This window comes from Falco peregrinus, chromosome 9 (assembly GCF_023634155.1).
Source record: "Falco peregrinus isolate bFalPer1 chromosome 9, bFalPer1.pri, whole genome shotgun sequence".
NCBI classification, from domain to species: Eukaryota; Metazoa; Chordata; class Aves; order Falconiformes; family Falconidae; genus Falco; species Falco peregrinus.
The window spans coordinates 25282119-25298698 of NC_073729.1; the positions used below are offsets into that span (position 1 = coordinate 25282119).

At 41.6% G+C, this 16580-nt stretch overlaps 1 protein-coding gene and 1 long non-coding RNA gene across 2 annotated transcripts; one reads left to right on the forward strand and one right to left on the reverse strand.

Annotated features, from left to right (window-relative positions):
- Positions 1 to 1243: 1243 nt before the first annotated feature.
- MRGBP (MRG domain binding protein) lies at positions 1244 to 7095 on the reverse strand. Its single transcript, XM_055813849.1, has 5 exons — positions 6808 to 7095; positions 6104 to 6225; positions 5467 to 5548; positions 3719 to 3793; positions 1244 to 2664 (listed from the first exon to the last, which is right to left on the reverse strand). The coding sequence occupies exons 1-5, from the start codon at positions 7028 to 7030 to the stop codon at positions 2474 to 2476; spliced, it is 693 nt and encodes a 230-aa protein (XP_055669824.1). The 5' UTR covers positions 7031 to 7095; the 3' UTR covers positions 1244 to 2473.
- A 5421-nt stretch (positions 7096 to 12516) lies between these two features.
- On the forward strand, positions 12517 to 15656 carry LOC129785133 (uncharacterized). Its single transcript, XR_008748742.1, has 3 exons — positions 12517 to 12667; positions 14650 to 14761; positions 14858 to 15656. It is a non-coding gene; the product is annotated as an uncharacterized LOC129785133 (long non-coding RNA).
- The last annotated feature ends 924 nt before the right edge of the window (positions 15657 to 16580 follow it).

Below are 16580 nucleotides of genomic sequence, written 5' to 3' on the forward strand. Positions count from 1 at the left end.
AGCTGCAGCGCTTGGGTCGCCTAAAGCACTCGCGCTTCCCAAGCACCTAACCTCACAGCCAACAAATTCCAAAAAAAAAAAAAAAAAAAAAAAAATCTGTGTTGCTGGATTGCCCGTGAAATCCCAAGTTGGACTTCCCCTGCTTCAAGGATGGTGTTGGGAAGCTACACCACAGTTGACACATTTTTACTTGAAGCTATTAAAAACGATTTCATTACACCACTGTTGACACATCTACTGTAAGCTATTAAACCCCATCTCATTAGTATAGCAAAAAGACTTTGAACAGAATTGCCCAGATGAAAAGGATTTACCTACAAGGCCATGAGACTTGAAAGTTACAAACTCTGCACTTTATGGCCAAGATCTATGTAGATCATGAGGAAGTAACCAGCACTTTAGTTCTTAAGGAAACAGCAAATCTTAACACAGGCAATTCACCTTTCAGCACTCACTTCCACAATAGATCTGTAAGTCATGCAGGATTACAGCTCCTAGGAACCTGATCATACCACCATGTAAACTGAGCTTTTTTCTTAAACATCAAAATTAAACCTAGGAGGTTCCTCACATAAGGTTATAAAAGTTCAATTTCTACCCATCCAGAAAACCTCCGAGACACCTGCAGCACCTCTCCCACAAGCTGGAGCTCCGCGGAGCTCTCCAGCTGGCAGGTATCTCACCAGATATTTTGCAAGGCTTATCGGAGCACAGCACTACATTCACGGCGTTTCATACCTTCCAGGGTGGAATTTGTTTATGCGATTTCACACTGTAAAGCAGTGAGCTAGCACCACGCTGCAAGAGTGGTTACAGTGGCCATCTCAGCAGTTCTGCCCTTTTAGAGCTCACCGGTGCATACCAGAGGGTAACGAGGTGAGCTTCCAAGAAATTAGAACAGAAACTTCATCTTCTCAACTCAGTACTTCACGTCTGCACGATGCTAGTTAGAAAAGACAAAAGCCTCTAGTTTAGAAGCTTACAGCAACCTGTCTATCAAGTTCAGAAGGCCAGGATTTCTTATCAAATGTCTTAGAGAAATAAAAGGGTAGTAGTTCATAAGATCCAGGAAAAGTCAGTTTAAAAAAACCCAACCCAACAAACACCCCAACCCCCCCCCCCCCCCAAGATAAAACTCAGTAGGCACTTTTGACCAATTTCACTAAACGCACAAGGAACCTAAAGAACTTTCAAAATAAGCTGGGCCAAATTTTAATCCAGTTACACAACAATTACCACTTAGTAAAATAAAAACAAGTCAAATTTATTCTTGGTATAAAACAAGTGAAGCACGTAAGGCAGACAAGAACTTGGCTACGTACCTAGAATAAAAGCAAAAACTAGTGGAATCCTAGTTCCTCACCTTGAAGGCAAAACTGACAGATTAAGAAGGAATTCTTCTTTTCATTAACTGATAGTTATACGGTCAAACAAACTCAGTAACATATCAGCCTACTTTTTTCACCATTTAACACGTGTTTGTTGATTGCGGTCCATCTCTTCACAACACAAAAATAGTAACTTCATCAAATCTTAATATTCTAGCATATAAAAGATAAGCATTACAACGTCAGTAAGATTCTTAAGTTGTAGAACAAAATTAACATTTTTGGAATAGCAATTCCATTAACATCTATGAAAACTGCTTTAAAAAAATAAATAATGAAGTACAAACCCCACCGTTATATATTACTATATTACAAATGGATGAAGCAACACCTCCAGGTTCACACACAGCTCAGCTGATCCCTTACAAAACCTTACAGTGACATCACTGGATATTTTATTTAGGACACTTATTAATTATTCTGTCTAGGGGCATTATCATTTTCACTTCACTTATGGTATATAAACTTTTAAAGACTGAAAAATGTTATGTCACTGAGGGTGAAAGAAGTAAAGGTTCCTCCAACAGAGCAAAAGAATACTTCAACTCAGTAGTTACCTGTATTTAAAAGAACTTTAGTTTTACTGAACTAACAAGATTCAGACATCTGATACAAACGCTACCTTTGCGGTAAGTAAAATGGCCAAACAATGTTACCCACAGAGAGTCTGTAACATTCACAGACAGCAACGATGGCAAAAAAACGACCCAACATTTACAGAAAAAAACTATGCTCTTCATGAATGGAGGCTCCACGTTTCACTGAACTAGGCTGAGACAGAGTGTGTTACTTGTTTGAAATGCAGCCACCGGAACTGTTACACAGGCATGAACTCTTAACGCTGCCAGCTTTCTCCCCCAATGCCCTGAGAAGGTAGCCAGCGCTCAGCTACTCGGTGCTGACTAGACAACACATCAGGAAAGACAGACAAAGTCTTGCATGGATAAAGCCAATGTGCAGATTTTTCAAATACCCAGCTCAGATATCTTTTCCTTTCTCAAAAAGTTTATGTAGCGACTATCCTGCTACTTGTTTTTACTGCTCCCTCCTCACGTTCCATATTATTACTTCTTTCCCAGCTCGCTTTATGTTCTGCGTCGTTTTGCAGCACTCGGACTGGAAGGATTACTGTTTGCATTTAAGACCTTTTCAGTGACTCTGTTGCGCTTCCTCTTATCAGATCCTTCTTTGGACCCAGAATCTGATGAAGTTTTCTCTTTCTCTTTGCTGCTTGGCTTTTCAGTTGTTTTTCCTAAACTTCCAGAGGGTGCAAAAACTGAAATAGGATCAAAGTAATGATTCCAGATCAGAGTCATACACACAGGCAAAGTGATATCAAATTTCTTTATAATACATAAAACTTCTCAAACCAGTCAATTCTCAGCATAGTTAACCACCATTTAAGTATAACTTTCACTTTCAAAGGAAAAATCTTCTCTAAGAAAGGCACATCTTGCTTTTATTATTTGCTTTAAAGACAGGCATGTATTTTGACAGGCTAAAAATTAAACTCATTAATTGGAATTAAACAGCACTTAAAATTAAGATACTTAATAGGAACACTTACAGAACATAGGACCAATCTATGAAACTTAGGATCAGCAACAGTCGTTACATTTGGTATTATAGAGAGATTTTAAAACTGAACACCCAAAATGTGAAATTTAATATATTTTTAAAATACACGTTTAGATCTTTTATTACACTCAAGCTTAAAACACCACTTATTCTGTGATATAAATATTATGAAATTCTATAATTAACAGTTGACTTAGTCTGTTAAGGTAAATAGCAGAATCTCTAATGTTCACATTTGACTTTGTTCTCAGCAGCATTAGGAAAACAGGCCTTATATTTAAAAGAAGCAAGATAATGCAAATAAAATAAAAAACCCACTCTGCCCGCCTTCCCATTTAAGCATACAATTTTACAATCTTCTTTGATTTATAGGCCCTATTTTTCCCCAAGACTACAAATATCCTAACACAGAGTATTTAGGTTCACCAAGACCGGACTTGACTTTCTTTCAGAGATCCTTAGATTACTTCAGGCTCCCAGGGTTTTGTCAAGTACATATTAAAACCAAAAAACTCCAAAACTATACAACTCTGCACATAGGAGCAAAGGAGAAACCTTTCAAGTATCAAGATACCAGCAGCTGCTTACTCTGTGCATTCTTAAATTATTCTAGTTCTTGGCATGAGCATATACTAAGTCTGAATACAAATCACAAAGTACACCATATTTGGCATTTACATTTTAACATTAATTTCTCAGAGTTACAGTTGTTTTTCAATCTCGTATTACACAGTAGAGAGTTACAAATTTACCTTCTTCTGGACCTGCATGTGTTTCCATCTCTTCTTTTATTTCCTCTTTCACTTCCTCTTCTATCATTACTTTTCCTACAGAAAGGATTGTTAGCAATGTTAGATAGTTTTAAAGAACTGTACGTATTTTTTCTGGATTAGTAGCCTCATCATATGTGCATAACATTAACAAACAGTGCAGCATTCAGCAGTAAATTAGAAAGGTTCCTCAACACTGTGATAGAGAAACCACTACGAGTCCAAGCACACTACAAGCATAATGTAAAACACTGAACATGAAGATGTCCCATGTCAAGAAGTTCCACTGAAATTATTAACAGAAAGAAAGCACAATGCTAAATAGGAAAAACATATCACATCATCTTAGCTGTATTATAATTTTATGCTGAATTTTTAGTAAAGTTTAGTGTACCTAGTAACTGAGAAGCATTCCACTGTAGTCTAACATATGCCAAGAACTCCTTCGGCAGATGCTTGAACTTCCTAGCACCTACCTTGAGTAACAGTACCAAGTAACACACGTCCAACTAAACTTTGAAAATCCAGCTTTCCCCGCACAGCCTAAGATTGCTGTCAAACTGCCACATATTTCTATTAGACAATACAGATAGGTTTATCATGAGTGAAAGAGATCTGGAAGAAAGAGGTAGCTAAATCCCAAGAAGGTAAAAACACAGAGGTGATGTCACAGTACTCTGAAAACACTGTGAATCTATACAAACGCCTCTAAATGTTTTGTATTGGTTTTGTTTTCAATTAATTTTAATGCAACTACAGAAAAAAAAAACCCTCATGCAAAATCTATCACCAGAGATTAAAAACCAGTAATGCTTTTAAAAATAAGATATATGAACCATATTAAAGATGGTAATAGCCTAAAAACGAGACTGTTATACTAGCATAAGGTACAAGTCCATAGTCAAAAAGCAAGTTTCTCCAGCTACTGAAACTGCAGCTATTCACTAAGTTTATTCCTGGTATACATTTTTTAATGTTAGCTGAACTGCTATATAACTGCCTTATGTCATCACTGGTACAGAAGATTTTATCACAGAAAGATTATCACATACAAATTAAAAGCAGAAAATGTTTTTTTTCAGCTTTATAGCTCCTACTCATTAAAAAACTGATCTTGCTATAAAATTAACTGTATTAAAGTGTACAGATCATCCACTTTAGCAAAAATTATGGTCTGATGTAATATTACAGCTGTCTCAACAAAGTCCAAAACCCCCACAATAAACTACTAATCACCTTGCAAAGAATCACATTTTGCATTTCACTCTGCAAACTACCATCAGTGAAACACACGGATCTTTTGCATACACCCAGAAGGAGAAGCTGAATCTAATGGTATAAATAGAACCTGATTGTGCTATATTAGCATCCCATCTACATTACGTTTAAGAATATGAGAAATACTGTGTGGAATATGACCAAAGGTCTAACTCCCCCGCTAGGCCTGTCTCCTACAGCGGTCCATCACAGAGGCTGATAATGAGAATATGAACAGCACAAGCAGCATAATCCTTTCCCTGATAGTTTCCCTCAGTCAGCTGATTAAGAATTAATGAGATAAACTTGTACCTGTTTAACACTTCCTTTTCCCAATACATTTAGCACACCAGTCTGAACTAACAGCCTTGGACTGACACGTTATATTCTTTTTTGGGGGGAGTTTTGTTAAACTATCCATTCCGAGATGAGATTAGAGCCACCAAGAATAAGAGACTGCTATTGCATCTCACCTTCTCTCACTTCTTGAATCATTTCGTCAGGAAGAGCAAAATTCTTCTCTATGTTAGGGAATGGAAGGATCTCAGATTCGTGCTTAGAAAGAAAAGAAACATATCTATGAATAACTTTGGTTGAAACTTTAATTTGGATTTAGAAGTGCTATCTCAAATTCTATTCTACATGCAATTAGTAGCTAAATCATTCTTAACAAGACACTTCAGGCATTAGAGAATCAGGAGGCTTCTGATGTCGAACTGTTTACTAAGGTCAAGATAATTCAGATCATGACTCATGATCGTTCCAGATCATTTTTGCAACCCAAACATGGCAAATTCTTATGTAAAGACACTATAACCTCCTTATCTGACACTTAAGTACCTATGTACACGTTTGCTAGGTCAGTATTTAGGCAAGGTTAGTAAAAAAAGTCAGAACACAGTATGGAAAAAAAACCAACACATAAACCTCTGTGGGTTTTGTTGTCTCCCACCTACTGTACTTTTATACAGGAAAGTCCCATCTACTCCCTGGAAAGACACATCATTCTTAGTAACATGAAAGGTATGACAGGCCCAGTGAGTCTGGCCTATCAAAACTCCTGAGCTGTAAGAAATAAGACTTGTGGCTGCATCAACCCTTTATACTCACAAGCGCCTGCATGTCATACATGGTGCTCAGATGGTCCCAAATCACTTTGGATGAAATCTGCCGTCCAATATTCTGGCTGAATTTATCTCGGATACAAATCATGTGGAAATGGCGGTTCACACCTGGGGGAAGAATTCAATGCAATTAAACACTCTGAAATGTTTTATTTACAGCACACAATTAAAAAAATAAATAATCCCATGGTTACAAGGAAATCATGCGCTATATGAGAAGTGGAGAGCAGCGTGGGCAACCCGGCCTGGCTGGTGTGGCACCCTGCGTTACAGGGCCGCTCTGGGCAGGGGCTGAGGGTGCGCCCGGTAATGCCGACATGCGGCCGCAGCCGGAGGGTTTAGGGCTCTGCCTGAAGAACCACCGAAACCAAGCGTAAGGCAGCAGCAAGGCCGGAAAGGCGCTGGCGATGGGGCCGAGGAGGGCCGGCCCCGGGCCCCGGGAGGGGCGGTTGGGGGGCCGGGAGGGCCCGGCGCCTGCTGCACCGCAGGCCCCGCCGCGCCGGGAGGAGCCCGGGGCCCTCGGCCGGCCGCCGCGGGAGCGGAACCCAGGGCCCTCTAGGGGGAGCACGGCGGCGCGGCCGGGCCGCCAGCCACGCCGAGGGGGCCCCGGCCGGAGCCTGCCAGGGCGGCCCGGCGCCCGCTTCTCCTTCCCGGCCAGCGCCGCTACTCCAGGCCGCGGCCTGCTCTCACCTACGGGCTTGTGGCCCAGCATGGCGTGGAAGAGGCACACCTCCACCTCCGGGCTCCACACCACCACCGCCTCCTCCGCCGGCACGCCGGGATCCGGCGCCGCTGCCGCCGCCGCTGCAACGGCGGCGGCGGCCGCAGCTACCGCCGCGGCGGCTCCCGGGCCGGCCGCGGGCAGCGGCGGCTTCTCCACAGCGGCCGCCGAGCCGCCCTCCGCCTCGCCCATCGCCGCGCCGCCGCCCCCCGCCCCGCTCGCCGCCCGCAGCGGCTCCTGCCGGCGGGGAGGAGGGGGTGGCGGGCCGCGGGCCTGGCCGGGCCGGGCCGCGGCGGGAGGGGCGGCCGGGGCGGGGCGGCCGGGGCAGGGCGGATTTACCTCGGGAGCCGCGCTCGGGGCGCGGGCCCGGCGGCTGGGGGACGGTGCCAGGCTGGGGTCCCCAGCGGCTTCCGCGGGGCTGCGGCTCCGCGTTTGGGGGCTGCGGGGGCCAGGGGGGCGCCCCGGGGCTCGGGGCCGGGCCGGGCCTGGCTGGGGCAGCTCCCGTGGCGCTGGGGGGGACCCGAGCGCGGCAGGGTCCCCGAACCGCTTGTCCCTGGGGCCACGGCATCGTGTTTGTCACCCTGACATCGATGCCTGTCAATAACGGCACCCAGCGTGTTGGGGAGATGCGGGACCCACCAGCTTTCCCCATTATGTCAGGTGTGAAAAACCCCATTTTGTTGGGCAAGGAAGAGAATGTATTGTCCCTTCATCGATAGGGTGGTTTGGTTTTTTTACCTTGTGAGGTATAATTAGATACACAGGCATGAAGTGGGCCTTGTGTTGCTCAGGTGATCAAGTTTGCCTATTGCTCACTCCTCACTCGAAATTTTAATCCTTTCTGCAGCATTAAACTTATTCCAATAGCAAATAAAAATCATATGCAAAGAATGACTGTTCTGGATGAATAATAATGCAGTAGGAGCAAACACTTGCAAGCAAAGAGGGATTACCTTAATGAAAATTCTCCAAATAACAAAAAGCAGGAAGGGAAAGATGCAATTTTCAAAAATGGTAAACTTTTGGCACCTTTGTTGTCCAAAGAATTAACTTGACCCGTATCATTCTTTGAGGCCTGATGTAATGCTTACACCCAAAACAGAATAATGTAGCATTAAGTAAACATCTGAGAGGAATTAAAGGCAAAACCTCACGTGTGAAGCCTTGGGAAGTTTGGTAGTGTGGATCCTGGCTACAAATCCTCATTTCCAGCTGGGTTCAGGCTAGCCTCTGTAAAATGGGAAGGAGTCTCTCGCTCCAGTCTGGTTTAGAGGCTGTTGAAATTTTTCCAGCAATAACTGTTTCTTGCAGTGACAGAGGTTGTGCTGGAATGACTTTTCTGCATCAAGACTACAGGAATCTCCAGGAATATTTCTTCTGGCTACTGTCACCTCTGTACCTTTGTCACGGTTGTGCTGCACCTGCCTTTACACAGCTCAGGCTTTATGCCATTTTCTTCATTTTGAGGCAAAATTATCTATCAACAAGATTTTGCTGATCTCAGGTGCAAGTCTGCGTGCTTTTCCAGTTAAGTCCAGCCCTAAATCCAATATGGATCACAGACCTGTTTAATCTTCCAATATTTATTTGATCTATGCTGCTACCCAAGTCTTAAGCTGCTACCCAAAGAGAGGGTTATGGTTTCCTGTGATGACTGCACAGCGGGGGTAGATCAGTTCCTCAACAGCTAAATTCCTGTTTTCATACACATGTTTCTAGGCACAGAAAAATGAAGGAAGAAAGAAAAGCAAATAAATTACAGAGTATAAAAATTGTTCCCCCGTAGAACAGTTTTCAAAGTTTTGCAGGAATAATTTTTTTATTATTATTTTTAAGTCTGTGTGTAACACTGAGTTTCAGCACTCTCATCTGTCATATTATGCTTCTACTTAAAGACTATCATCAAGAGGGAATAACCGTGTCAACTCAGATAGCAATTTTTATGTCGTGAAGTTCTGATGACTAAAAAAAGTAGCACGTGAAACAGAATGTGAAAAAACATATGGCTACCTCTGAAAGTACAAAAGCTTATGAAAATAATTTAATTTGGTAGAATAATGTTAATTCAACAGGAAGAATATATGCATAAACTGGCTGCTACTTTGTTTCAATCACAAATAATTACATTTCCCTATGTCTAAATGTCCTTGTCTTTTTCAGTGCCTCTAGGAAACATCCAGGAGCCTGTAATAATGCTGCAGGCAGCCTCTACCTGGATTCAGACCAGAGTTAGGTTTTTCTCTCTTTACATTTTAGAGGTTATTTTTTCCCCTCACTGAACAGCTTTTTCCGAGTCTGAAAAAAATATCCTCCTCTCGTTCAAGTTTAAATCTTACTTTTGGTTTTAAGCAGATACTAGTCATGTAAGACATGCACAATTTAATTCCTCTCTTTTTCTTCTTGCTTTCAGCCTTAGAAACCTGGCTGCCTGTTATATCAAGTAAGGATGCCCAGCCCTTTGCTGGATCAGGTCGTGTCCCCCTGGAGAGACAATCTGATATTTTGTAAGAGATTGCAACAACTGAGAAATATGCCTAGCATTTGGCATTCTCTCTAGAAGTGGTGGATTTCTGGGATAAGCAATATGGCTACAGTTATTTCTGTCATTATTTTAGAACACCATGTTTTAGTGCCCATAACAAAGCAGAAACTTCATTCTGAATCCTGGATAATTTTTGGTACGCCATGTGAACGTTTGTAAAAGAATATCATCTGCATACTTTTGCATTAAAACCAGACACTTAACCTTTGCAGGTGGTGGTGGTGGTGGGGCTTAGTACATCTTTGATGTAAAATCTAACAGAATTTTTCTTACATAGGTGAATGAAACCTCCTGAGATCCCTGGAGAGCATTACCAGCTTTGTTCTGCAGAAATTAAGAAAGAGAAGTGCTGCCGTTTGCTCGAGACCACAGACCCAGATCCCTGCTAAAGCTGATGGGTGGGCTCAGCAGTCACTGCTACCTGATGCTGAATGTGTGTTGCTAGCCATAGCTGGGTTTAATTTTTGACAACCTGGGTAATTAGCTACAGTATTATGCCATTTTCATGGCATACGTAGTTTTTACATGCAGGAGTACGGTACCTTTGGGGCCTAGTCCTGCACCAAATTACTCTCAGGTCCATAAATCCTCCGACAAGATAAGTAATCTCAGTGCCTTGGCGTATTTCAGTATTTCCAAATATAGTATCGTTTCTGACTGGTGAAGACCTCCTGAAAAGAGGAGTTCTGATCTGATTTGTAAGCTTTAGCTGTACTTTCAAAATTTGGGGGTTTTTTTCAGTGTGTAATCTGCGGGAAATTTTGTTTTAAGAGCTGCATGGGGAATTGTCCAAAAGTTGGAGCTTGATCATTTTGCATATCTTTTAATACACCAATGAAGATAATTTGAAATAGATGTGCTTTGCTCCCCATTAAACCTGTCAACAAGGAAGAATCAAAAAGATAAACCTATTTGTTGGAGTCTTATCACACAGCCCTTTAGAGCATCATTGACTCTTCCAATGGTGGGCAAGGAGATACGTCCCGGCTTTGTTCCAGTTACCTCAATTCTTAGCAAAAAGGTGTGTTTGATTATTTTAAACAAGGACATTGAGTGGGGAGTTCACTCTCAGGCCTGCTTGGTTTCTTACAGGGGTAAAAATATGAAATGTAATTCAAAATAAGAGGGGGGGAGTGAAGCAACAAGGAAGAGGGAAGCAGCTGTCAGATAGAGGATACATTCTGTTTGCTGAGACATATGTTCTTGAACTGAACTTTTCCCTTGTGATTGGTTGTGCTCATTCTCCCAGCAGAGAGAGGCTACATACTAGATGGGCATCAGATGGCAAGCCTTAGAAAAATGATTGAAAACAGTGCAAATAATCATCTCTAAGCACGCACAGAGGTATTCATTACTGCTGCTGTTATGCTTTAGAATATCCCAGTGCAGTGCGGGGACTGGAGAAGGAAAAGCCATCTTACTGATTTTTCAGTTTAATAAATCCAACGTATCCCAGGCTTACAGAGGAGTGTAAAGAAGAACAGGTGGATTTAGAATGAACCAGTTCAAGGTGAGCACAAGAACCAGTTCATGAATCCCTGGCTATGCCAAACCAACATGGGAAGACAATACCATGTTTTACTGAAGGTTATTTTTATTGATAGTGCCTAAAGTGCCTGCTAAACTAAAGCCACGCAAGCCCAGCTAGTGGGCGTAAATCTAGAAGGGATTCCTTTCCCCAACAGTTTCAGTGTTGTGATCAGGATTGTTCAGGTCCTCATTTTCTTCTCTGGGGCATTTTTTAAAATGCATTTTTCAGAACAAAAATACTACTTCTAAGAGCCAGCATAAAGAGAAAGGATCTTCAGAAGGAAAGCAAGACAAACACTAAACCTGATGAGCTGACATTAAAATGACAACCCTGCTCAGCCTGGCGCTGTGGCGGAGGGTGGCAGCAGATTTTCATAAAGCACGTGTGCTCCTTCAAGCACATACAAACCTTGACAGAACTGTTTGTTTGGGAGGTTCTGTTAGGGCCCTTTTCTTGCATTTCAGCTTTGAGTGTGTTAGGGTACTCACAAGTACCCTTCAGCAGCATTATCATACTTTAGGCTACAGCACCTGGGTGATGTTTAAGTTGCTTCCTTGGGCAGACCCTCTGCGCTGGCAGACACTGGGGTGTTGGGAACAAATTGCAGCTGCAGTCGGCCAGGCACTGCTGGTGTTACAGAAAGCTGTGGAAACATCAGGGTAGTTTGGAGTTTGGCTTGCAGGGATGATAAGTCAGTAGCATCATCCAGGCCTAAGCCAAGTAACTTGTCAAAGAACATCTGAACTTGTCTGATTTATAGAAATATGTCTCTAGATTCACCATGTTTCTGAAACAAGAGAGTCCATAGAGTGCTAGTAACAATGTCTTTTTTCCTCATTAGTCATGGAAAACAGGCCTGTCCTGTCTCCTGTTTTGTTTTACAAACACTTCTGTTTTGATTCTAAAATGTCAAGCCTGCATTTGATTTACGGAACCAAACCAGAGCCGTATAATTCTGGGTTTATCCTCACGTGCAAAGAACATAATTACTTGCAGTAAGGAATGCTTGATAAAGCAACATTATTGATGGAGCTTTATCTGTTGAGCTGAATTAATCACTTTCACACACTTCACACACCTTCACTGGGTGTGAAGTCCACCACATGGAGAAGAAACTGGATTCTCGAAATCATCAATATATTTGCAGTGGCTCTATTGGTAGGAGGTGCTCTTAAGATGGGTCAGAGTTTGCCTTCAGCCAGACAGATGCTGCTGTCCTGGACCAGGAGTGACTTCGTCCGGTGTTGCCTAAAGTCTCCGAGTCTTGTCCTTCACCATTTTCAATCAATATACCACTATCTTTAATAATCCTAAAACAAACTGACTGAAAAAAAAAGAATAGTAGTCATGCTTAATTGTTAATTAAAGGAGAATAAATCAATTTATTTTAGTGAAGTTGGAATTGCATATAGAGTTGTCCTGGTTTCACTGGGATAGAGTTAATTTTCTTTTCAGTAGCTACTACAACACTGTGCTTTGTATTTGGTGTGAGAGTAACGATAACACACGGATGTTCTTAGTTGTTGCTGGGTAATGTTTGTACTAAGTCAAGGAATTTTCAGTTTTTCAGGTCCTGCCAGCGAGAGAGCTGGAGGGCACAAGAAATTGGGAGGGGGCACAGCCAGAACAGCTGACTTGGACTATCCAAAGGGACATTCCATACCATGGGACGTCATGCTCAGTATATAAACTGGGGGAGTTGGCTGGGGCGGGCTGATCGCTGCGGAGGATCTGGCTGGGCATCAGTCAGCGGATGGTGAGCAGCTATACTGTGCATCGCTTGGGTTTTTTTTCCCTTCTCTTTGGATTTTATTCCTGTCCTCTTCCCTCTCCTTTTCATTATCATCATAATCAATTATTATTGTCATAATTTTATTTCCATTATCAAATTGTTCTTCTCTCAGCACATGAGTTCTACCTTTTTTTCCCAATCCTCCTCTCCATCCCTCTGTGGGGAGGGGGAGTTAGCGAGCAGCTACATGGTACTTAATTGCTGGCTGGGGTTAAACTACAAGGGTGTATTCTTATTTCTGTTTATGTGGCACTTCAGGAGACACCTGTAAGAGGAGACAGGAGACAGCTGGTTACTCTATTTCAGGCCCACAACTCTTACTTTTTTTGTTGTAATTTACAGCACATATTTCAAAGCCACTTATTCCTTCTAAAACAGCACAAAAATACCAAAGTAATTATATCAGTAATTTACAGTATTTGGATTAGATCTGAAGCATGGAAGTGTTTCTGTCTTCATAGCCAACGATATGTCAGTTTTCACCATGTGCATGCCTAGGGTGTCTCGGGAGGGAAAGAAACCCCTCCAATAAATAAACAGGTTTAAAGAAAGGCTGCAGACAACACTGTCACGACTGACATAGCTATATAAAAATATAAATACATATATATATTTTTAAAAAATCTATTCCTGTAAAAAATGAACAGATACAACTAACAATATGACTAAGTTAATACCTGCCATTTTTTTGTTATGGGCTGATACACTTAGCCACTTTTTTGTTTTCTGATTCAGTAGGCAGAAGTTCATTTCAGTGCATTGCTGCTTGTATACCATAACCCAGTGATTTTATAAACCGTACAGGGATGATATAAAAATCAGTGATGTCAATGAGCTATTGCTTAAGGACTTTGGCAAATTATGTTACCTTATGAAAGACTTAATTGCATAAACCTGCCTGCTGGATCAGCAGTTCTCTACTGCACTCCAAAATTCTCATTACCACCTTCTGCCCTGTTTCCTCCTAGGAGCACCACATAATTAAACTCTGTCATTGGGGGAATTTATAGTGGATTGCTACAGGTTGACTTGGCCAGTGTGCTCTACTACTTCGCTAACACCACCGTCAACCTTTAAATTACTGGTCCCGCTTTATCCCTTATTGATGTCACTCAGTAGCCTCTATCCCAAAACTGCTATTTCAAGCTAGCAGAAGTGAGCATTCACTCCAAACTCCACCTCAGATTCCTACCGGAATGCATTTTTTGCTGGGTTGGGTCTGTAAGCAATTTTACATATATATCAGAATTCCCATCTGAACACATATGTTAGAGTATTCTGAAGCCAGCTGTGATATACAGACCTCTCTTTAGGATAACCTCAATTTTTTCTGGAATGGAAGTAACTGAAAACTTGCACATTTAAATAGATTTTCTCTCTGCATTTTTGGACTAATCTTCCGCCCTTTGCATAATGGATAGCAGCCTTAACACTTCCCATTTCTTCAACTGCATCAGTTGCTTAGAGTAAGGATTTCATTTTCACATGAATCCTATGGCAGGGCAACCTGAAGGACCTAAATTCAATGAAAATTACATAAAATTGAAAGAGAGCAGATGCCATTGTAAGTGATGGCAGGGCAGCGCTATTACTGTCATCTGCTTTGCATAATCATGTTAGTGACAAAGCCCCTCAGCACATTTCACAGCTTTTCCCAGCAAGCTGTGACTGTAAGCTTTTTGGAAAGAGTCAGAGTTTCTCCTCCTATTCAGAATTTCTCAATTGCCTCAGCCATTCATGCTGGTTTTATGCTCCTTGAGACAATTATCACAGGTAAAGTATCAAATTTAAGCAATTTTCTGAATGGTAGGAAGCTCTCAATTTCCTTCATAATAGGTAACGTCAACTTTTAACTACGTGAGAAAGTTTTAAAGAAAATTTCTGTTTGATTTTATCATGTGTGTTGGGGCCATACTTTTAAAAGCTTGCTAACTATTTCTTTATAGATTAAAAGAGGAAGGTGAGGCATGAGACTGATGCTCAGGTGCACGTCATGCTTTGGCTGGCTTTGGATCCCACCTACACATCCTGGTGTTACTGAGTCATCCTCCAGTCCATGTAAGAGTAATCAAGTAGCTCTTGCTCTTATCCCATTCTTAAAACCATCTCTGCTGCTGATGTGAATTACTCACATTTTTCTTACATTCCCATTAGAAAAGAACCTCCACTGTCCAAAGGAAATGCTGATATGGAATGTACCGATATCTGCGGAGCTCTTTCTCCTGGCTTTGGAAGACTTTAGATCATCCCTTAGGAAGCTGTTAAGAGTAGGAGGGTAGAGAAGTAGCACTGGCTACAGATTGTCCTTTTGGCGTTGGAGAAGTAATTGAAGAATATCCTAGGGAATGTCAGAGCTCTGTAATTCCCCAACCACTTCATACCTATCTGTGAATCTGCTGCATGGGCAAAAGAATTAGGGAGGATAAACCTCCTCCTTTTTTCTAATCTTGTTCACTAACTAGTTTTCAGATCTGCCAAGATGTCTCGGTCTGGCTGGATGGGATAGAGGCAGAGCTGACCGTTCACACAGTGTTGGTGCATTTGTTAATGACTAATGTCATCCTGGCCAAGGGATGGTTTGTTAACTCACAGACCTCAAAGCAGGTATCTGTGCACTTTGAGTTTTAGGGACTGTATATATGTGAAGGAAAATTTGATGCCTGTAATTTACATTTGCCACACTGGCTATACCTCAGAGCTAACTCCAAGTACTTCAGAACGCAGCTCTCCTCCCAGCTCTCTTTGCTGCTGTGAGATATCAAAGCCTAAAAAAATTAGGAAATTCTTTTTGCAGCAACTTCAGATACACTAATTTTTTAGTCCCTATGTTCACAAGCAGTCCTGAGATAATCGTTCAATCACATATTTCTGACTTGCAAAAGTTTTTCTTTTTTGAATGACTGTTAGAAGCGGATGAAAGTTCATTTGGAATCCATACACATCCATCCATACAATATAGTACAATGTACTTTAGGAAAATAATCAGAATTAAAGAAAAAAATCTGTTTTGCCTTAACAGTAGGGAATTTGGGGCTCAGGTGAACTATAATGGGTCCTATTAACAATGCAGACCAGAATTCTGAGTTGTTCATGCAATGATAATAAATATTTACAAGATTTAGAGGATGGCTTTATTCCCAGTGTTTTATTTCCCCTCCCTGGAAGCTATTACTTGAAGTGCTCTCTACTTTTGGTGATGTTAAACGTAATCACCACAGTTTTTCATTTGAATGACTAAGTCTCCACTAGAAAATATTTACAATTGTGGTAAGTTTAGAAAAGAACTTGCATCTACCAATGTTTCGTTTGATGCTTTTAAAGGAAGGGTCGTGTGACCTTAGAAGAACCACCTGACCTTGGTCAGAGGACAAAATCATCCAGCTCTGTTGAGTGCAAGAACCTTCTACCAAATTTACTTATCAGCTGAGTTTCTCAGAAATTCCCTTTTATGCTGACCTTTCTCCTGCTGTCATTTCCCCCTTATATCTGGTTCCGCTGCCCTCCCTTTTATTTCTTAGCCTGAAGACCAAATGCTCAATAGCCCAAGTGGAGAAAGACCTAAAATGAGAGGTGGAAAAAATAATGTTTGCAGCAAATTTAAAATGCTGGGTCATTCACTGCCTTTGTTAAATGATCCTTTTGAAAGTAGTCTCATAATTACTTTTTTTTTTTTAATGGGAAGGATTTTCATCAATGAAAGTGATAGAAACACAGATTTAAAATTAGCCCTGGGTCTAACATGACTGCTGTCCTTATACAGCCACCAAACTTCCATCCTCAGAGGCGATTTTGATGGTATTCTCATTTCAGAAGTTCTAGTCTTGCACAGGACAACATTTAATCAGCCATTGCCTTTCTGAGTGATGATCTGTGGTGG